Source organism: Podarcis raffonei, chromosome 14, assembly GCF_027172205.1.
Source record: "Podarcis raffonei isolate rPodRaf1 chromosome 14, rPodRaf1.pri, whole genome shotgun sequence".
Classification (NCBI taxonomy): Eukaryota; Metazoa; Chordata; class Lepidosauria; order Squamata; family Lacertidae; genus Podarcis; species Podarcis raffonei.
The window spans coordinates 34,379,422-34,400,845 of record NC_070615.1 but is presented as its reverse complement, the minus strand read 5'-3'; the positions used below and the strand labels follow the sequence as shown (position 1 = coordinate 34,400,845).

The window sequence follows — 21,424 nt, the reverse complement described above, 5'->3', positions numbered from 1 at the left end:
TGCCTTCGTTCACAGTCAGACCATTGGTCTACACTGGCGGGCAGAGGCTCTTCAAAGTTTCAGGAGAAGTTGGTGATTGAGGCTGGAACTTTCTGCATGCAAAGCAGATGCCCTGCTAATGAGCTCCAACCCTTCATTCACTGCCTTGGGTATCTGACATACTCAGAGTGTAAAAATAGCATTTACATTGCTTAGGAACACTTCACTGCATAGTAACAATACTTCAGATAACAGCACAGAGTGCAGTTATTATTAGCTTTTCTTCAAAAGCTCAAAACACTTGGGGTGGCTGAATTTCAGCGAATCCTTAGCCAGGCCTTGAGGAACTTCCTCAAGTAACGTAAAAATATTCCTCTCTTGGAAGACCCACATTCAGGAACCCTTTCCCAAAGGAAATCCACCTCATTGCTTTCCAGTGGCCAGGGGAATAGCATGTATTGGTGCAGGAGCTTTTGAGGTCTCCTGGATGCGATTGGATGGGTAGATAGCTGAAGCTTTGTAAGCTGACCTTGAGGAAACATTCTTTGGAATATGTTCCAGAGCCGGGGTAGGTGAACTGTGGCCCCCTAGATGTTCCAGGACCCTAACTCCCACCATCCCTGACTATGAGCCTTGCTGGCTGGGGTTGATGAATATTTGAGTCCAGCAACCTCCATCCCTCCTCCAGAGGATGGGTTTTGCTGTCTTGCTTGAGGTCTACAGGCTGAACTTTGCAAGTGTGCATCAGACAGAGTGCTGTGCCAAATAGCAACCTGCAAAGGAGCTGCCACAGGGAGAACTCTCTCTTTTTGCCTCCGCTGCTGTGCTTTTGTCTTAAAGGTAAAGGTACCCCTGCCCGTACGGGCCAGTCTTGACAGACTCTAGGGTTGTGCGCCCATCTCACTTAAGAGGCCGAGGGCCAGCGCTGTCCGGAGACACTTCCGGGTCACGTGGCCAGCGTGACAAAGCTGCATCTGGCGAGCCAGCGCAGCACACGGAAACGCCGTTTACCTTCCCGCCAGTAAGCGGTCCCTATTTATCTACTTGCACCCGAGGGTGCTTTCGAACTGCTAGGTTGGCAGGCGCTGGGACCAAGCAACGGGAGCGCACCCCGCCGCGGGGATTCGAACCGCCGACCTTTCGATCGGCAAGCCCTAGGCGCTGAGGCTTTTACCCACAGTGCTACCTGCAACATGGTCATAGAATGGACTGTTAGTGCTTGGCACATTTCAATTTTATTTTTTAAAGCATTTATTGAAGAGGGGTTGTAGCCTCCCTGTTGTGTGAAAGGGTTTGCTTTTACTTAGCACAGTATGCCATTCATTCACCTGTATAAGGAGTACAGTGCATTGTACCATCCTGGAACTCTACAGATTTTGTCACCACATTTTGCTGCATGTTTAAGACAAATCATCCATAACTCATCAGTACTTGATTACACCAGTGATGCACTATTGTGAACCAGGCTTACTCACCAACCATACGTGATATCAAGAAGAGTCTTGGGTGTGTTTTTGCCTGCCCACAAGACCAAGGATGAGAGAGAACTTAGCTAGGGGAACCTAAACCTTTGTTGTGCACATTCATTAGAGCATGGGAACATGGGTACCATGTTTTCCTTCTTCCCTCCTATCCGTCTTCCTCTTCTTTGGTCCCTGCCAAATGCTTGAGAAAGCCTTACTGTCCCATGATGCAGTACAAAGGACAGCAAGGCCCAAGCTGTAATCATTTGAGGATCCAATTCTGTTTACAGAACTTCAGTTTTTCAGTCACAGGTTTTTTTCAGACTGCAGTGATCATCCCTTCCTGTCTGTCAATGTCTCTATTAATTAAACTCTTTAGTAGCTTATGGCTAGTAACACTTGCTAATCATTTGGTAAACTAAATGTTTGGAGCTTCCACTGCTGGGGTGGGGACAGTAATAGTTCTTCTTTTGCATCTCTTTCAGATACATCTCAGCTGCATGGTAAAGGGTCCAATGTACAGCCACGGAAATTGTGACAGTTCGAAAGTTGAGGACATGACAAGCCCTGATAGGGACTTGCAGAATGAAGCCACGGACGCAAGGTGCCCTTTCTCCCCACCCCCTGTTCCTTTTTGAATGGAGTTGATCTGGAGGTTCCTTCCCTGTTTGGACCAGTCCCTTTCCACAGGGATCTGTGCCTCGCACTAAGAAAGGAAGCACTTAACTGGTGCCGTTCTGGCAGCTGCCCTGGCTTCATATACTTCAGGCACCTGAATGGGAGGGAGAGATGCAGGCAGGGCTCTAGAAGCTGAGCACAACAACCCAAGCCCTTCTTGTCACATACCTCTGAATCCAGTTGTTTCTCACTCCTTGATTTTCCAGTGGACTATGTGAAGGTGCTTGAACATTCCTGCTTTGGGTTTACTTGGCTGGCTTAAGCTAATCAAAGAGTGACAGTCACAAGTGGTTCCTCCCCCCCCCCCCTTATGGTACCTGTAATAAAGCTATGCTGACGTCAAGCAAGAAGACCCCCCTTCCTCTGTGGCATCATTTGTAAAGTCAATCAGCTCATTGGTCTTCTCAGAAGGACAGAGACTTGTGAGGCCTTGAGATGCATTCATGAACATTGGCATTCTGATCTTTTTGTGTTGCTTCTCTGCCTTTTATTTTCTGGTATGGTCAATCCTGCCCTCTTCCCTGCCCTGTCATTACCACTGAATGCATAGGATTGGACAAGTCCCCTTTCTTTCCCAGCATGTCATTGTGTATAGCAAAGCCGTAATTCCAGTGCCTTTTATGGTGGAGCAAGAGTGCAAAACATTTCAAGCTCTTTTTGTGTGGGCTCTCTCTTTTGTTGTTGTTTCCCCCCCCCCCTCAAAAATTCTTAGCTGTATTTAAGACGTGTTGGGCTTTATTTGATAAGAGCTTTTTTTCCTGGAGTTATACACTACTTTCTGGACTTGACCTTGTGGAGTTGCCTAGTGCCAAGCAGAGTACAAAATAGATATTGATCAGTAGGTGTGGAGTATGTGGACCTGAGTTTCCCCAAAAGCAGGGATGGGGAACCTGTAGTCTACCTGAAGATGATGGACTGCAAACCCATCGTTCATGACCATTGGCTATCCTGGTTGGGGCTGATGGGAGTGGGAGGGCCACAGATACACCATCCCTGCCCTAAAGCTGTTTTCCCCGGGCTCAGATTTCAGCAGGTGTTCTGTAAGCAAGACGAGATCTAGAGCTCTACTTTTGCTCTACTGGAGGAAAGAGTTCTGCATACCAGTGCACAGAGACATGGGTGTGTGGAGCTGGCCCTCTGTAGGACTACTGGGTTGCGGACCATTATCTATTTGGAGATGCTGTTCTAGCACCAGCATGATAATGGAACCATTGTATTCTGGTGACAGGGCAGTTCCCTCTGAGAACCTTTCCTGTGCAATCACTGGAAATTGGGCTTGACCCTCTTCATTTAAGAGCTTGCTCAGGCTTTGCTAAGAATCTTGGTGGCTAAGCTCTTTTGTGGAGGTCTGGGGAGTAGTGTATGCTCATCAGGGCCAGCGCCAACCCCACCAGTGCTCTTTGCTGGAAAGTGAAAGTGGTTGTGCATCAGAGCTGTCATAAATACCTTGCTTTGAGGAGGTGACTGACAGCTCAGTTGGTCAGTGGGTAATTTGTGTAAGAGAACCAGGAAGGGGTGGGGGCTGAAGGACTAACTAAACCTTCCCCCTCTTCACTTGACCTTTTTGTCCCAGTATGCTGCTTGCCCTGGGGAGAAAAGAGGTTATGAAACACATTGCCACAAAGAGGGGCACATATGGCAATCCCTGTGAAAAGAGGCTTGCTGGAACAAGCAGCCTCTTCTGTTCCTGGAAGGCCATAGACCAGGTTCGGTCCAGTGGCTTGCAAACAAAAACTGTTCATAATAAACCACATGGCTCCTCAGGGTACTCCCTTCCCTTCAGAGCCCTACATTGGATGGTTCTTCCTTGGTATCAGAAAGCTCTTGATCCTCTAAGTGGTGTGAGCCCCGTTGTTTTTAAAAAAAGAGAAAGAAAATAAATCACAATGAGTTCTGCTTGGATTATGACCAAATTTGGAGCCAACTTCATTCCTTCAACATGCCTGTTTTGAAGTCCAAGTAAATATGGACATAAACCCTAATTAATTTGTACATCTCCCCAACAAAATGAATTGGATTATGTCAAGCTTATTTATGAAAATATATCCATTATTTCCATGAGAAAGTAAGAATAATAAAAACTCTAGGTTGTAGTAAAAGAGCCAAAGACCAAATGTTAAGATTGCCAGTTTTGAAGCACAGAAGTTTGTAACAGATGGGCTTGTTTTTTGTTTTTGCTTTTTTCTGGTCAGGCCTCAATCCTGCTGGGTGCTAATTACCTCTTGTGAGAACTATTTTATCATTTCGACAGGATTGAGGCCTTCTTGAGCTACTTGCAATTCCCCTCTTGTTGCTCTCCCTTGAAAGCTTCTGTTGTCAAAAGCTACCTGTGCATTTGCAGTGGCTGGAGCAGAAACTTCTTGTTTTAGAAAGAAATCTCATGAAGCCTCTTGCCTCAGGGAAATGTTATTTCTTCCCCCTCCTCCTTCCCCGCCTTTTCTTTTGCATTGAACAGTGAGAGAACTTAAACAGAGCCATGGCAGGGCAGGGTCTATCAGCGTTTGGTTGGAACAAGAACAAGAGCACTGGGGTCTCTCTCTCTCTCTCTCTGCCTTGGCTTTGACCCTTTTGGGAGATTTTTGTTTATGGTGGGCATGTGCACCACCAGATGGCACTTAAAAACTTAGAAAAGCAGCTTCTTTGAGTGTGGGAAGAGCTGCAATTTATTTTTGTGTGTGTTGTGGGTGGGTGGGTGGGGGCAGGGGCCTTTCTAGCTAATGAGGAAGATGGAGGAGACGTTTAAAATGGCTAATCTTGTATACAGCAGCTGAATAAAATTGTTTTCCAGTTTCCAAATTGCTGTTTTCATTCTCTTTATTTTCAAAGAAAAGGCAAAGAGGTGACCATAACTCAGTGGCAGAGCAGCCACTTTGCCTGCAGAAAGTCTGTGGGTCAATTCTTGGCATCTCCAAGCAGGGTGGGGAAAAGACTCTTGTCTGGAACCCTGAAAATCTGCTGCTAGTAAGTACCAATAATCCTGAGACAGATAGGTCCAGTAGTCTGTCTCAGCATAAGACAGCTTCTCGTGTTCCAATACCTGAGACTCTGCCAGTTAGAGTAGATGAGCAAATAGTTTGACCTGTTACAAGACTGCTTCCTTTGAGCTGTGTTGGGAATGCAGCATGGCTGTTTTGTTTTTTAAGCTTTCCGAAGGCTTAAGAAAATCCTGTCTCTCGTCCCCAAACCATACTGCCAGTCGTCTTGGTATTTATGTGTGGGGCTGCTTGTATTGAATTATTTTAAATTCTGCAGCCTGTGTACATTGTGCACAATTTATTTTGTTTCTGTTGTCAGGTAGAGGGACTGTGAGCTAGTCAGGCCCTTGGATCCTGGCAGTTTTACTGAGCCTGGAGATTGCACTAGGCCCATGACCTCAGAAAAACTAGCAGCTGAGATGACAGTCTCCATCCTTTTTCTGCACCTGCTTGGATTTGTGTAACACAGCCTGTCTATACAAACTGTGAAAATGCCAACGTTCTCCACTTTATATGTCCTTTTACAAGCAGTGGTGTACATACCAGATGTAGTGAGACGCCCTGCATATCGTATCTTTTATGTGAACAAATGAAATGGCAAATATTAAATGGGAGGAAATCATCAGGTTAGATTGCTGCAGAGTATTTTTTCATTTATTTGGGTGCATAAATAAAATTTCCCATTCCCTTCTACAATGCATACTTTGAGAATTCATACAGTCAAATAACAACTAAGCAAACACCAGCACAAATATCATAAGTACCCAGTGTTCCATTCTAACCGTGACAATGGAATGAGAGGCACTTTTGGGGATTGTTAACTGCAGCATCCTCTATTTAACCTCCTTTCCTTTTTAAGGACTGGAGCTTCCCTACACAAGTATGACTTGAAAGATAAGCAGGTCGCTCTAAACATACACACACATATCGTTTACTCAGTTACACAATCATAATCACTATCTTAGACTATGTACTAGAGTCTGACAGTTTATTATGTAGAAAGGAGTTGCACTGTGCTTAAGTGTCATCTTATGCTGGAGCTTCTACAAACGTATTCAATGATCACAGCATAGCATTGAACAGCATCTGCCTTTAGACTGCTATTCTTCGCAGTAGCTGGTTACTGGGTCTCCACTGGTGAGTTTATTCTTCCTTTGGCTTTATTAGTATTGTCTTTAAATAACATCCAGGAGTAAAAACCAGTTCCTGCGGTAACAATATATGCATATAGCACTTTAGAGTGCTCAGAGAGTTTCACATAAACTCAGCTGTCCTTACAACAGCCCTGTAAGATAATGCTAGTGTTTCTCCACACATTGCAGAGATGAGGGTTAGTCAATGTTGATGCCTTCCTGAAGTTGTTGAACTACAGCTCCCATTATCGCTGGCCATTGGCCATGCTGGTAGGGAGTTGGGAGTTCAACAACATCTGAAGTGCACTAGATTTGCTACTCCTGGGTGAAGGGGCTTAGGGGGGAAATGGCTCACCAAATGAGTTCAAGATTAAGTTGAGATTCAGATGGGATTTCACAAGTGTTCAGCTATCACTCTTAACTACTTCACTAAGGGAATGTGTTGGTAGAGACCACATGAGCTTGGAAAGCCAAGCTGGAGAGCTCTCATTCAAAAATAGCATTGGGTAATCATTTGATTTCTACCCACTCCCTGCCACCCCAGTGCACAGAGGGGTTTGCCACTGACTGGCGGGGGCAAAAGTAACATGCAACTTTGGCAAATTGGAGCATTGGCTGGGGTGGCAAGTCATAAATATTTTTGATAAAAGCAAGTAAGTGCAGCTTAAAAGCACCCTAACGTTGGAGAGCAGGCACTAGGTTTGGGGAATATACACCTATTGGAAGCAGCAGGTAGTAGAAGTCCAAGTTTGTAACATTCGGTACAGCTCTAGACCAGCTGCTTAAGAATAGTTCTTTTTTTTAAAAAAAAAATATCTCTCTTGAAGCAGCTATTTCTGTCCAGACACCAAGACAGCCAGCTCCTGGATGGACAACTCCTTGTTGAGGTAACTGTCGTACTGAGCCATGGTTAACCTTCCATTCTTCAAGGCATCTTCAATTGAGAACTTCTTCCCTGACTTCCTGTCAAGGATTACTGAAGATTCGCCACTTGGCCCTTTCATTGTGATCTCTTCCCAGTCGCATTCTTGGCTCTTCAATTTGACATACAAGCTCCACTCAATAAGCCCGAACCTGTGGGCTTCTTCTGGTGACATCTCTTTCCCGGTGTCTGGATCAATGACCACAATGGAACGTCTCAAGTGATTTTCTCTCTGCTCTCTCTTGATAGCTACTGTCTGAAGACGGTTTTGAAGCTGTTCAATCTCGTTGTCTTTGTCTTGAGATAACCTCTTCAGATCATCCAGCTCTCTCTCCAAAGCCTGGAACCGGGAGTCTAGGTTCATGCCGCTGTCCACCTGTGACATGTTTCTTAAATCCCGGGTTTCTGTTACTGTGAGTTCAATCTCCGATTGCAACCTCCGCATCTCCAACAGAAGGTTCTGCTTTTCCAGATGCAGCTTGTGGTTTTCCTCCCTCAAAAAGTCCAGCTCCTTGGAAGACTTGGAGTTGTTGAATTCCACTTCTGACAACTTGGCCTCTAGCCTGTTGATGTCCGTGTCTAGTTCCATCTTCCGCCGGCTTTCCTCCTCCAGGTTGTTCTTCAGCTTCTGAATCTCGTATTCAGTGTCTCCTTTCTCCACTTGGATGCTCTCGGAGAAGACTACTTTCTCCTTGACTTCCATCTTTTCCAGTGCCTGCAGTTTCTTCTGCAGGGCTTCCAACTCGGCCTGCAGGACTTGCCTCCTATGTTTTTCTTCCTCCAGTTCCAGCTTAAGCAGAGCATGCTCTTTCTCCTGCTGCGGATCTTGTTGGAGGATCACTTTCTGTTTCACGGTGACTCTCTCTGTTGTCTCCTTCACCTGCTCCTCCAGCTCGCTCAGCCTGATCTTCAGCCTCTGCACCTCCAGCTCTGCCTCCCGCCGTGCCTGCCTCTCTCTCTCCAGCTCATCCAGCTGGCGCTCCAGCTCCGACCTCCTCCGCTGCAGCTTGCGCATTTCGTTTCGGAGTGAGTCAATCTGCTGCAGCTCATTCTCTATGCTCTGTGAGAAGGAGCTGACCTCTGCTTTCAAAGCAGGGTCCTGCTCCAGTTTTACCACTTCCTGCTGCACCACCTTCTCCCTCACCTGAGAGAGTTCCTCCTCCTTCTGTCTGATCTTCTCATCCTGCAACTTCCTCTCCCTTTCCAGGTCCAGGTGCTTCTTCTGCTCTTCAGCCAGCTGAGCTCTCAGGGACTCCACTTCTTCTCTTGTTTGGGGGTCTTCCCGGTACTGCAGCACCTCCTGCACCACTTCCTTTGTCTGGACTTGAGGCTTGGCATCTTTCAGGGTCTGAATTTCTTGCTTCAGCTGATAGATCTCAAGATCCGCCCTCTCAATTGCTCTGGTCCGGTCCACAATCTCGTCCCTGAGAGACTGAAGCTCCATCTCAGTCTCTGGGTCAGCCTTGTATTTTATAACTTCCTTGATAACCTCTTGCACTTCCACCTGGGGCCCTCTTTTCTTCAGGGCAGCCAGCTCATTCTGACAAGTTTTCAGCTGCTCTTCCCCACCCCGGTATCTCCTTTCCTGCTCCACCAGTTCTAGGCGAAGGTTAGCCACTTCGTTTTCAGCCTTGGGGTCTGGACGGACAATCTCCCGGACTTTCTCCTGGACAATCACTTTGGCATTCTCCTCTTCCAGAGCCTGGATTTGCCTGAGTAGCTCTGCTTTCTCCCTCTCATTGGAGCGGCCTTTGGCCTTCTCGTCTTCATACTGCCGTCGCAGCTCGCTCACTTCCCTTTCTGTTGCTAGGTCCTTCTCCACTTTCAGCACCTCCTTGACAGTGATCTTGCCCTCAGCCATCGCCCGCTCTTTCTCCAGCCGCTTCAGCTTGTCTTGCAAGAAGCGAAGCTCTTCCTCTTGCTGCTTCCGCAGTGTACTCTCCCTGTGTTTGTTCTCCTGCAGCAGCTGATACTCTGTCTCCAGCTGGGGGTCGTTCTGCAACTTCACTACTTCTTTTTCCATCACTTTCTCCTGCTCCTTGTTCTTCTCATTGGAAAGAGCATCCACCTGGTGGCGCAGGAGAGCCATCTCATTCTGACGGTTCCCTTCCTGCCTCTTGAGATCCTCCAGCTCTTCTTTCAACTTTAGGATTTCCTCTGCCTGTGCCTTATCCGGCTCAATACGGAGGACTTCCTTGACCACATACTCCTGCCCACCTTCCCTCCTCTCATGCTCCAGGGTTCGCAGCTTGAGTTTCAGGACCTCCAGTTCGTCGTGCAAGTTTTGGTTCTTGCGTTGTTCTTCTGCCAGGTTCTGCTGCATCTTGTGAAAACTCTCATCGAGTGCTGGGTCAGGCACTTTCTTCAACACTTCCTTCTTGACCACGGTCTCCTGTGGCTTCTGGTTCTGCAGGAGGAGGATGTTTTCCTGGATGACCTTGATCTCTGCCTCCAGCTGCTGTCGGCGCTGGCTCTCATCGTCCAGCTCCTTCCTTAACTTCCAGACTTCCTCAAGCGGCCTCTCAAACGTGTTGGTCTGAGCAGACTCCTGCATCACTTGGACCTCTGGCTGCTGCCAAAAAAGAAAAAATTGATGAGTTGCTATAGCTGGAGCATCATTTGTCATTCCCTCCACCCTCTAATCAAAGACAAATGTTGCCAGATAGAAACTCTTTTCAAAGCTGCTAGCATCCTATGCATGTTACTTCTGAGTCTGGCTGTCTTTGAAGGAGCTGCTTCCCAAGTACAGGGCTGGGGAACCTCTAGCCCTTGAGATGTTGCTGGACTCCCAACTCCCACCCTCCCATGCCATATTAGCTGGGGCTGATGGGTACTGAGAGCCAGTCTTAAGCTACAATCATAATTAGAAATCCCACTATATTCAGTAAGTGTGTGTAGGATTGCAGCCTTAGTCTGCCACCCCCTCTTTTTAAAAAGCCTTGCTGGCATGTTCTGTTAAGTGATGATGGAACCCTTCCTTGCCATCTGCATGGGCATATTCTCATTAAAAATTGGCATGCAGAGTTGGGATGTTTTCTCACAAAACAGCTCTGTAACTTGCAGCCAGCTAGGATTCTCTGCCTGTCTTAAGTCTGCACCCCAGCCTATGTGCATCTTCCTCTTTCCAGACTTCTGCCTAAATAGCTAGAACAGAGAGAAGCAAATTAAAGCCTAAGCTTCTCACACTCACTTGTCTCAAGAGATTCTGGGCAAACTCCAGGTTCTGCAGCCTCTGCTTATTGACAGCATTCACCTCCGTGAACTTTGCAGCCAGGAGAGCTTCCTAAGAATGGAAAAAAGAAATGAGGTTAACAAAAGGTATTAAGAACATAAGAAGAGCCATGCTGGATCAGGCCAATGGGCCATCTAGTCTTACATTCCTGTTCTTAGAATAGCTAAACCAGATGCCTATGGGAAGCCCATAAGCAGGACCTGAGCTTTGCAGGAACCAATTTTCAGGCTAGATAAAAGAAGCTGACAAACTCCTTCCATGCTTCTGGGGAGTTGGCAACTGTGGCCATTGATGAGGTTTTGGACAAGGGAGGAAGCATTCAGAAGGGTATTTCTACAGTCAAGCAAGTTTTGGTTGATGCACCACCCAACAAGGCCTCTGGGCACCCAGGAGAGATCAGTGTCTTCCACCCAGTGCCTCTCAGCCTTGATCATTCCCCATCAAATTTATGACATCGAGGCCTAGTCATGCAGTGGAGTCAGGACATCCTTCCTTTGTCGGAAGCGACACTGGTTCTGGTTTGGCAGAGCTGAGGCAAGAACGCAAATTGTTGAGACAAATCCAAGAATGGACCCAAGATGGTGTCAAGCCACAGAGCCAACTGCTGTTTCCTTCAGGGTGAACATAGCACATTCATAAATCTTCTTTGTATGGAGCCAGACCACAGGTACATCTAGTGAAGTATTACCTATGCTGACTCACAGTGGCGCCCCAGGGTTTCAGGCAGGGTTCTCTCCTAGCCCTATCAGGCCATATCAGGGATTGAACCTGGGGGCTTCTGCATGCAAAGCAGACACTTGGCCACTGAGCTATGGACCTTCAACATGAAAAATGTTGAAATACTGCCTAGAGGAGTCACTTAGACCATGGTGGAGGGCTCATCAAATACTATCAAGTACCTCTTCTTTCACTTTAGCGGCTGGAGACTGGATTCTGGGTCTCTTACTCATGAAGCCATTGCGACCATTTTCCAGGTCAAGGATGGATCTCAGCTTCTCTGCTTCAAGTTCGTAGTCCTGCAGAAGAGAGGGAGATTAAAATCTACTTACAGAGAACCAGACACAGCTCCTTAGTACATCTCTTCTGTGATGGGGTTGTTTTCGTCCTGTAAGCAACCCTTTTAGCCACACAGGCAGCTGTTTATCTGAGCCACCCCCTTGTCCCGCCATCCTCACCTTCACTGCTTGCTGATACTGTTGAGCCTCGGCGGAAACTTTCTGAACATCTTGCTCTTTGCTGGCAATTTCCCCCAGCAGGGCCTGCAGAAACAGATCAAGCAGAAAACGTGAAACAGCGAGAAGCCAATGGCAATATTGTCTTTTAGATCGGGATAGCTAATTTGGTCCTACTAGATGTTTCTGGGTTACATCTCCCATTATCTCTGGTCTCATCAGGTCTTCCCAGAGCAGTCGGGTTGCCATAAGGCAGATGGGCCACTGGGCAGCAAGTTTGGGGGTGGGGAGAAGAAGACAACACAGATGAGAGTCTCCACAAGTTTAATTGGGGCTGTTAAACTCTGTGTAAACCCTGATTACGCATGCAGCTGGAAGCAGCAGGGTGTGGGAAGGAGATGATGCAGACCATGTTCTCTACCTGCATCATTTAAAACCCTAATTAAACATTAGGGCTGTGCAAGACCCCTGATTTCATTTGGGGTCCAGTCAAGATCAGGGCCAGATTAGGATCACAGTCCTACTGCATAATCCGCTTATCACTGGGTGCAAGGGAATCGGACAAGAAAGCTGGATGAACTCTGAAGCTCCTTCCAAATCTTACGATACTGTTCTATGATTACCTGTTGGTTCTTCAGCTTGGTTTCTACTTGAGTGACATTGTCGGTTTCTTGAGGCTCATAGTTGGGCACGTTACAAAGGAACTGGTTCAGGTTGTTGTAGCCACTGCGATAGTTGGAGTAGGACAATTTTGCTTTCTGCAACATCTGAGATCTGTGAAGGGAAATGGAACAATACTTGCTTGGGATGGACATTAGCAGAAATGTCACAGTGCCATTAACTGTAACACCCTAGTAGACCAATGGTTCCCAATTGGTGGTCCGTGGATCACAGGGGGTCCATGGTATGTACACCAGTCAACTGTCCAGGACATCGCATGGGGGGTGTGCTCTCGTGTGAGACTGTGGCACCCAAAAACATGCAGGTCATGTGACTTGTGTGGGACTGCGGGCTGGAAGACATGCACCCCAGTCTTGCACTGGAACATGTTGAAGGGGTCACATAACAAAAACTACCAGAGAGATATAGCAACCTTTTCAAAAGTAGTCAGTGGCTTGGCTTTTGAAAAGCAGGGGGTCTGCAGTACTTAGCTAATTGGGAACCACTGCCCTAATCTAAACTAGACTAAATATTTGACGAATTTGGATGAACTCTCCCATTTTATAGCAAAAAAAGTCTACATTTATCTGCTTCCTTTAATGCAGCTCTCAGTTGCAGCTCCCATTTGTATGTATTAACCACCATCCGTTTTGAAAGCCTCCAGGGATGGGGAGGACGCAAACAGCTAAAACGTCCTCTGCAAGATAACCTGGTGACACAGGGCTGGGGAAAGAGGGGTTTGGACATTCCTTCTCCTGCTTCTATTGCCAGTGCTTCATTCACCCCCTCTTCCACTCAGAGCCTGACCTGTGATCTATTTGCTTGTTGAGGTTGCCGAACCGCTGGTTGAGCTTATGGAGTTCAGCTTCCTGGCGCTCGATGTCCGGGCAGTGCTCTTGGAACTGGCTGGCCAGGGCATTGGAGCACTTCTTGGCTTTCTGCAGATCCTGCTCTGCCACGCTCAGCAAAGGCTGGTGGGCCTGCAATTCAGAACCCAGTGCCTGCAGAAAAGTTGGGGGTGGGGGGGAATGGATAATCAAGTATTTTAAAAGATGTTAACATTTTTACCCTACCTTTCTAGGACAGCCTCACAAAGATTTAAATCTGTCACAGTACAAATGAAAACACAAGCCTCAACAATAAAAGACAAAAAGCAAGAAAGCAGCATCATACAAATTTGCTAGGAACCAGCAAATGACATGATGTCATCCCAAGTTCTATGAAAAAAAACACCCACCAGGTTTAAAGCAGGATGGAGTCTTAGGAGCCCATTTAAAAGCAGGCAAAGAGGTTTTAATTGTATGGATTTTATGTCGTGGCAGTCCCAGTTCTTCGTGGGGACAGGACTAAGTAACCCTGGCAGCAGCCATATTTTCCCTATTTAAGTCCCCTTGGGAGTGATGGAATTTCATCAAGCCCTGTTGGGGTTTGGGGGCGGGCTCTCTCTATGTTTACTTGAAGGTACAGGATAGCAAGGAACCCCATGGGCTAGCCACTCAGCCCGTGTGTGGCTGGATAGTGCTATTTTAGAGTGTTTAAAGCAAATGTGTGGCACCTATAGCCCTCCAGATGTTGCTGAACTACAATTCCCATCATCCCTCACCATTGGCCTAGCTTGCTGTAGTTCAGCAACATCTGGAGGGCCGTAAGTCCCCCAGCCCTAGTTTAAAGAAAAAAAGAAGGGAACAGAGGCAGTGTGCAACCCTGCAGGTCCTACTTTTGACTGTGTTTTAAAACCACGGGCTGGAACCCGCTGGATTCTGGATTCTGAAGCGGACCAGTGATCCAGTTTAGGTCATGATTCCACCCAGATTGGATCAGGTGAATCCACTTTGGAATCTGCGCCAGGTGGATTCCTCCTCCATCTCTTATCACAGCTGAAGCGGACCCCCTCTCCCTTGTCCCTTCAGCCAGAGATGGGACAATAGGATGACCTCAGAAACTGTACTGACTGGTGACTGTCCGGATACATTTGGGCTGTTTAGCAGCATTGCCTTTGTTTTGAAAGCCCCACTGAAAGCGAGGACTCACCAGCAGCTCCTCTCTCTTGCGCTCCAGGGCACCTGTGTCCTCTGGAATAGTGTCTTCAATGGCCAACTTGTTCTCATAGCCAGAAATCAGGTCCCTCCCTTGCTGCAGACTCTTCTCAAGGCGATTGGCAACATCCACTCTGTACAAGACAGACAAAAGCAGCTCTTCAAATAAACACAGCTTTACAGACATGGATACCCCTTCAGGCAGAAGACGCAGACGGGGTTCTGTGCACATGGATGGATGCTATGATTTCGCAGGAGCAGAGAATATCTGCAGTGTGTGGTATTAGGCAAAGGAGTTGGCATATAGAAAACCTCGCCTTTTGTCTAGTGTTCATGGTTGCAATGTATTGTAAGCTATTGCGGATATTCCCTCAGCAGCCAGAGAGATGGCTGAAAAAGATTTTTAATGGGTTGGTGGGCTCCTTCCAGGCCCTGCATACTGGCCGTCCCCCATGACCAGCAAAGCCAGAATAAATTATGCAAAATAAGAAATATGCTAATTTCCTGCTCATGATTTATACAGGTTGCACGCAGAGCAGGTGTTCTACTACTGAGCTGCAGCTCATCCTCCAAAAGCAGGTGCACCATATGGAGGTGCTTACCAAGAGCTCAAACAGGTGAGCCAAGCTACCAAAAGGACCCCAAGATCAAGAGCAGGTGGTGAAATTTCATGTTCCCTTTCCAAACAGACTCAGAGAAGCTGTACAGACACCTACTTCTCCTGAGCGGCGCCAAGCAGCTGGATGACATGGTTGTATTTGTTGTTTGTCTCTTCTGCCTTGTTCTTTAGCAGGGAGGCACTTCCTGTGTCTGGCACGGACTCTATGAAGGTTTCACACTCCTGGATCCTGCGTGCTTTCTCGGGTTCAATACGCCGGACCTCATTGGTGATGTTCTGCAAAGGGGAGAGAGGTGGGCAGCAAATGAGCAAGCGAGCATGGCACTGCCCCTCTGCTGTCTGTGCCGGGAGCAGCTGAGTTCTTGAGCCAGAATCCTCCTGGGCTGCAGCGTAGGGGGAAGAAGGGTCCATAACTCTGGACACAACTCATAGCATCCTGCCCGGCTCAATATTAGGGATGGGAGGAACTCAGTTTGAGCACTCAATTTCTCTGTTTTTAAATCTTAAATACAGTTCCCCACGTTTCGTCAGTAATTTGAGATTAAAAAAGAAATTCTCATGAAAACTCTTTAGCATTTTGGTGCAGTGGTGAGGATTTCCTACAAGATCTTTCACAAGCCAAAGGCCAAGCAGCCCTTTCTCAACAGCCTTTTATCCTATCCTTCACTATCCATGTATGGTTGAAATTGTGCAAGTCAAATGCATGTAAGATGCAGCTTCACTGTTTTCTCCACCTGTGGGTTTCATCACTATTGAGAATAAAGATTCTATAAAGTCTTAGATCCAGCATCCTGTTCCCACCGCGAACAACCAGCTGTCCTTGGGAAGCTGACAAGCAGGACCTGGGTGCAATAGCACCCTCCCCCCCTTGCGATTCACTGGTATTCATAGTCATCCTCCCTCAACAGGGGAAGGAGAACATAGCTTTGCCTTCCCCCATAAATTTGTCTAACCCTCTTTAAAAGCTGCCCATGTTAGTGGCAATCACTACATCTTGTGGGAATAAAGGCAACACCTCTTCCTCCCATGCCACGTTCCTATCTTAAGGGCAGGTTTCTATCTGCATTCAACAATGGTATCCCCCTTACCTGTAATTTACAATGGTGTGATCAACCAATTGCCATTCTATCAACTCACTGCAGAATAGCATTGGGGGGGGAGAGAGACTTTACCTTAAGATCCTTGGATCGCTCTGCGCTGTCCTGCACTGCCCGGCTTTGCTCTAGCGGCGGCCGCAGGTTTGCCGTGATGGCCTTCTCTTGCTTATCCAACTCACTGTTCACTTTCTCCAGCCCCGCCAGCAGCTGTCGCCCCTGGACTGATGCTGCATCTGAGGCAAAAAACAACAACAGCAGCAGGTGGAGCAGAAGGTTTTATGTTTGGATCCCTGGTCAGCAAGTACATTTGCTGGGAGAAGTGGAGAAATAGTGGCTAAGGCCCTTAGACTATCCCAACAAGGGGCCTTCTCATAAATTGTGCTGCTAAGGAGGCTAATATTGTGATGCACTTTTCTAACAAATTTCAAAGCGGTACAGTACAATCCCATCTTACCCACATTTAACTTGTGCGATTTCAGCCTCACGTGGCTGAATGCCAGCTGGTTGAAATTGTGCCAATTAAATGTGCACTTTTAAACTCTCTGCCTTGCTTATTGGCCAAGGCCTGCTCACCAAGCCAGCTCCGGAAAAGTAAGGGTGGTCATGTGGGGGTGGTTTGAGCATAAGTGCTTTTGTGTATACGCAGAACCCTTGGAACTGAACCTCTGCATAAGATGCAGTCATATTGAATTCACATTTTCCCCGAATCACACCAAAATGTATCTTCTGCATGGAAAGCACAGATTCTGCTACTGAACTATGACCCTCCACACAACCATATTAATAAAGAGATCTCTGCATATACATTTGCATAATATACAGTAAACAGATCACAGAATTCTAATTCAGGTTTCCAGAATTGCAGCATTTTTCGGTGCATGGTATGCATAGTTGCTGAATTTGAACTCATTCACTGCTTGTGATGAGCTAATGGCCCTTCCATTTTAAATGTGGAACTCAGGCATTCCCCCAGGCATGGTGTGGGACACCTACCTCCAATGCTGTCTGCCTTCAGCCCATCATATCGCTGCTGCAGAAGGCCCTTGGTGCCAGCTATCTTCTGTTTCACGCTCTGATACTGACCGGTGATGCTGTGGGACAAGAAGAGATTGAGCCAGTTGGGCAAATAGTGGGGAATAGGAAGCACTTTCATGCTTAAAATGAATGTGGAAATAGACAAAAGGAAGGCCTCTTGTCTGAACCAACAAAGAAGCCACCAGGACTGCTTGGCACTAGCATTATTACTGCTACTATTAATACAATTTATGAGACGTTTGACATAGAAGGAGCCTCCTTAAAATAATTAAAAACATGAAGCTTGGCATAAAACGTGGAGGAAAGAAAGAACAATGCATTACAACAAAAACCCGGCAATAAGCTGCAAAACAAACAGAAGCAAAACAGACCAACTATAGACAGCAACTTCATCCTAATCCGTCAAATGGCTGGTTCGTGTCAACACAATCTGGATCAGGGAGCACTTACTTGTCAGCGTGAGCCAGCGATTCAGGATCTGTCGGGGGGATCATGAAGCAGACGCCAGGGGCACTGATTGCATTTCCTGCGCTGTCGGTAACTTCCCAGATGTCACCACTGTTCTTGTGCAGGGTGTATCTGGCTCCACGAGAGATCTGGCACTGGGGTAGAAAGAGTTCAGCATAAGCACATGTATCATTTCTCCCACCCCCCAGTGGTCCCAGGAGCACATGTTTTGCTCTGGTGCCACTGGTTAAAAGGGGGTCTTTTAGCCCATGGCTGGAAAGACCTCTCCCTGAGACCAGACAAACACTGACAGACAGAGGAAACAAAGCTTGGCTCTACAGATGAAAGGGCTGGTTCAAAGCTTGGGAACCTTCAGCCTGTAGACCAAATATGGCCCACCAGACCTCATTTGGCCAGGTCCACCTGCTCCGTACCTGGCTTATAACTTCAGGTAGATGTTGATGTGGCTACTTAAAGTGAGCTTCTGGTTGTTCTTTTGCTGGAGCAAGGACCGCCTCACCCATGAACAACAGTTGGAAGGAACTTTGCTCCAATAGTATCAAGCAATTTCCATTGAAAATGCTGCTAAAATGGAGCTTTCCCCCTTTGTTTTAGCAGCAGTCTCAAAAGATTTTCCCCTAATAGACACACATTTTGGTTAGAGAACTGCATTGCAAAATTCAGAGAAGTGTGAATTTCAAAGGATACCGACATTTCAATTGGATAATTGTTTCAGGAAATGCAAGCTAGGTTTGATCTCATTCAAATGTGTACCCAAGTATATCCCCTACCCCACCTGAATTTACCAGGCAGACCTTTTGCCCGTTGAGCCATCCTGTGATGAGGAGAAGGGGCAACATGGCTTCTTACCCGCTCACTTTCGTAGTCACAAAGCGCTTCCACCGGGATGGGCTTAAGCGGGGTCTCCCGGCGGAACTTCAGAGGGAGCACCTGCTGGCTGCGCTTCTGCAGGGACTTCACCACATCGTCATACTTGTCCAAGGCCTTCTCCTGGTCCTGGTGAAGACAAGGCAAAATCCTGATGCACCAGGGAAGAGACGATCAAGGCAGACAATGGGATATGGACAAAGCTGTGCTGGCGAAAAGCAGAGGGGCAGGGCCATAGCTCAGTGTGATGTGCAGCTGCAGTCAACTCTCACACTCAATACTTGCCTCCAGCTCCCTCAGCAAAGATTCAATCTGGTATCGATCCTTGAAATCCGGGCTGTATTTCTGGTCCAGGTCTGTGTCCACTTTCCTGAGAAGGTCCTGGGCATCCTTAGCATCTTTTTGGAACTGTTTGGGATGGGAAGCAACTCAAAAAAGTCAAGGGATTCCCTTTGAGACAGAAAAACAATGCACTGCACCCTCACAACATGACTGTCACAAAGGGGTGTGGACACTTTTCCCTCCCCCTCTCCCTGTAAGGCAATAACTCACTTGTTGGTAGAGTGGAGAAGGAGAAGAAGAAGAGTTTGGATTTGATATCCCCCTTTATCACTACCCAAAGGAGTCTCAAAGCGGCTAACATTCTCCTTTCCCTTCCTTCCCCACAATAAACACTCTGTGAGGTGAGTGAGGCTGAGAGACTTCAAAGAAGTGTGACTGGCCGAAGGTCACCCAGCAGCTGCATGTGGAGGAGTGGGGAAGCGAACCCGGTTCACCAGATTACGAGTCCACCGCTCCTAACCACTACACCATGAAGCTCCAGCTACAGGCCCTAGCATGGGGGGTTCTAGAGATATGAAATACTATTCTCTCTTTCACATCAGGGATTGGAGCCTGTGGTCCTCCAGATGTTGCTGGATTACACCTCATGTCTTCCCTGACCATCCGCCATGCTAGCTGGGGCTTATGGGAGTTGGTTCCCGCCCTGTCTTAAACAGGATAGATTCAGGGATGGCTGAATCTATCAATTTTGGTCCTCTATCTCTTTTTCCAACCTTAAATTTAGTTCTCTGGATTTCTGCAGCTATTTGTGATTTAAAACAACAACAATGTGAGCATTTTAGTGTGAATTTTTCCTAATCAACACATTTCCGCATACAATTTTGGCAAATGTACATATTTTGCAAGGCAATTTCTCCAATATAATGCATTTTTGCATTTGTTATTTCTCTAACAGGTGCAGTTTTAAGCACACTTTTCCGTAATCTATGCATTTTTGAACACACTGGTCGGTAGGAACCACACTGCAAAATTCAGAGAACTGCAACATTGAAGGAAATCCAGTTTGTGTATTCAGGAACTGTGAATTAAAATGCAAACTTAAATTTCTCCCCCATCCCTTCTTCTGCCACCCATCCCCACCCTCCCCATATTCATTTTATGAAGAGTTATGTTTCGATTGTTTATGATTGTCTGGTGTTTATTTTATGATTGGAAACTGCCCTGGGATCTGAATGTATATGTTGAATGTCAGCCTACAAATAACAAACAAAATGAGTTTGGGACAGGTAGGTTCAGGCTGGATCAGCAGTTGCATCACCACCGTTTGTGCTTTGTTCCATTTAGGGTTTGGGGATTCATATATTTTAAAAAAACAGGAAGTGGGTGACAACCTGCAAAAGAGGACAAGCTTTTCTCCCACCTCTGTGAAAAGCAGCAATCTATCCCAATCACCCCTTCAGTGCAACTATTAAAGAGACTGTTGTCCCTTTCATCTGGTTACATAGGAGCATAAGAGAAAGGAAGCTGTATTGCACAACATCAAACCTTTGTCCATCTGGCTCAGTACTGTCTACACTGACCTGCAGCAGGTCTCCAGGATTTTGGGCAGGGTTCTATCCCAGCCCTACCTGCAGAAGGTGGGAATTAAACCTGGGACCTTTTTCATGCTTGGCCACTATGCTATAGTCTTTTGCAACCTAAAGACAAAAGCAGGAGCCTGCATAGGGGTGTTTTAAAGGGTCCCACGCACAGTTGTGTGTGGGCCTCTTGCCTAAAATTCAAGTAGTCAAAAACTACTACTCCTACTACAGTCGACAAGAGAAAAATGAAGGGCAGCAAAATATTACCTGCTAACTAGGGAATTCTCCAAGCAAAGAGACATGCCTACTTTTGCCCTGAGGACAATCGGAGCACAGAGTGTGGGAGCCTCTGCCTTTCTGAGCCACCTGCAGAAGGCAGATGCCTCCTTGATCAGTAACACCTGACAGCAAAGAGGTTCAGGAAAGAGTGACGAAGGGGGGTAAAACAGGTTGGGCAAGATTGTTTTCTCACCAGCTCCTTCGGCTGTTTCCCATACAAGCAAGCATTGCAGCACCCAACGTGGGTACCTGCTTGCTTAACACGAAGCCGTGCTAGACAAACTGTCTGGCAGGACAACTTGCTATTTGGTTATCAGGAAAGAGCCACCTCCCTGCTGTCCTCCCCTGCAAATGACAACATCTGACTCACTTGCTCAGAACAAATCCCTGGGCTCAGAAGTGTGTGCCCTTTGCACCAGGCCCTGGGGGGTGGATCTCAGGGTTTGTGGGGTAGGGAAAACAAAGCATATCCTTCAAGGCTGAAATCTGCCCACAGCTGCTCTATGGGACAACCAGGCCTCTGGGCCTCCAACACTGCCACTAATTGTTCCATTTACAGCCACCCATGTCATCGCTCCCTTAGTGCTGCCATGCTGGTGGAAGCAGAGACACAATGGAGCATGTTTGGGGAAATCTCAAGGATTGTAGAAATACACCCCCCCAAAAAAAACCTTAAATAAGGGTTGCAAGAAGTTTTGTGAGGAGTATTATTAGAAATATTGTAAAAATGAACAAGGGGGAGGATGGTCTGTTAAGAGATGTAAAGGCAATATAAAGTTAAGAAATGCATAAGAAGTGGTTAAAAAGGTGGATCATCAGAGGTGCTGAGGGAAGTCTAAAAAGATTGTATAAGTGATAAGTTTTGTGGTACATTTTATAATTTATATGTTAAAATTAATAAAAAATATTATTAAAAAAACTTAAGTAAGGTGGGGAAAATCCCTCCC

The 21,424-nt window shown here is 46.8% G+C and overlaps 2 protein-coding genes and 1 long non-coding RNA gene across 8 annotated transcripts in view; 2 read left to right on the top strand and 1 right to left on the bottom strand.

Moving 5' to 3' along the window:
• UBN1 (ubinuclein 1) overlaps positions 1-7,028 on the top strand; it is a 31,596-nt gene extending 24,568 nt beyond the window's left edge. For all 5 annotated transcript variants that reach the window (XM_053365052.1, XM_053365050.1, XM_053365051.1 and 2 more), the window contains one exon: positions 1,928-7,028. In XM_053365052.1, the coding sequence (XP_053221027.1) occupies positions 1,928-1,980 (53 nt within the window). In that variant the 3' untranslated portion in view covers positions 1,981-7,028. The remainder of the gene's footprint in view (positions 1-1,927) is intronic.
• The window catches only part of PPL (periplakin), a 56,444-nt gene continuing 37,832 nt past the window's right edge, over positions 2,813-21,424 (bottom strand). Inside the window, exons 10-22 of one of the 2 annotated variants that reach the window (XM_053365046.1) lie at positions 18,622-18,744; positions 18,319-18,465; positions 17,452-17,603; positions 16,960-17,057; positions 16,042-16,199; positions 14,967-15,145; positions 14,246-14,384; positions 13,022-13,215; positions 12,178-12,328; positions 11,558-11,641; positions 11,282-11,398; positions 10,341-10,433; positions 2,813-9,719 (exon numbers count right to left, since the gene is read on the bottom strand). In XM_053365046.1, the coding sequence (XP_053221021.1) occupies positions 7,059-9,719; positions 10,341-10,433; positions 11,282-11,398; positions 11,558-11,641; positions 12,178-12,328; positions 13,022-13,215; positions 14,246-14,384; positions 14,967-15,145; positions 16,042-16,199; positions 16,960-17,057; positions 17,452-17,603; positions 18,319-18,465; positions 18,622-18,744 (4,296 nt within the window). In that variant the 3' untranslated portion in view covers positions 2,813-7,058. Of the gene's footprint in view, positions 9,723-10,340; positions 10,434-11,281; positions 11,399-11,557; positions 11,642-12,177; positions 12,329-13,021; positions 13,216-14,245; positions 14,385-14,966; positions 15,146-16,041; positions 16,200-16,959; positions 17,058-17,451; positions 17,604-18,318; positions 18,466-18,621; positions 18,745-21,424 lie in introns of both variants that reach the window. The other variant, XM_053365045.1, reaches the window with a different exon arrangement.
• Positions 14,378-19,721, top strand: LOC128401707 (uncharacterized). The gene is made up of 2 exons (XR_008327510.1): positions 14,378-14,867; positions 19,574-19,721. It is a non-coding gene; the product is annotated as an uncharacterized LOC128401707 (long non-coding RNA).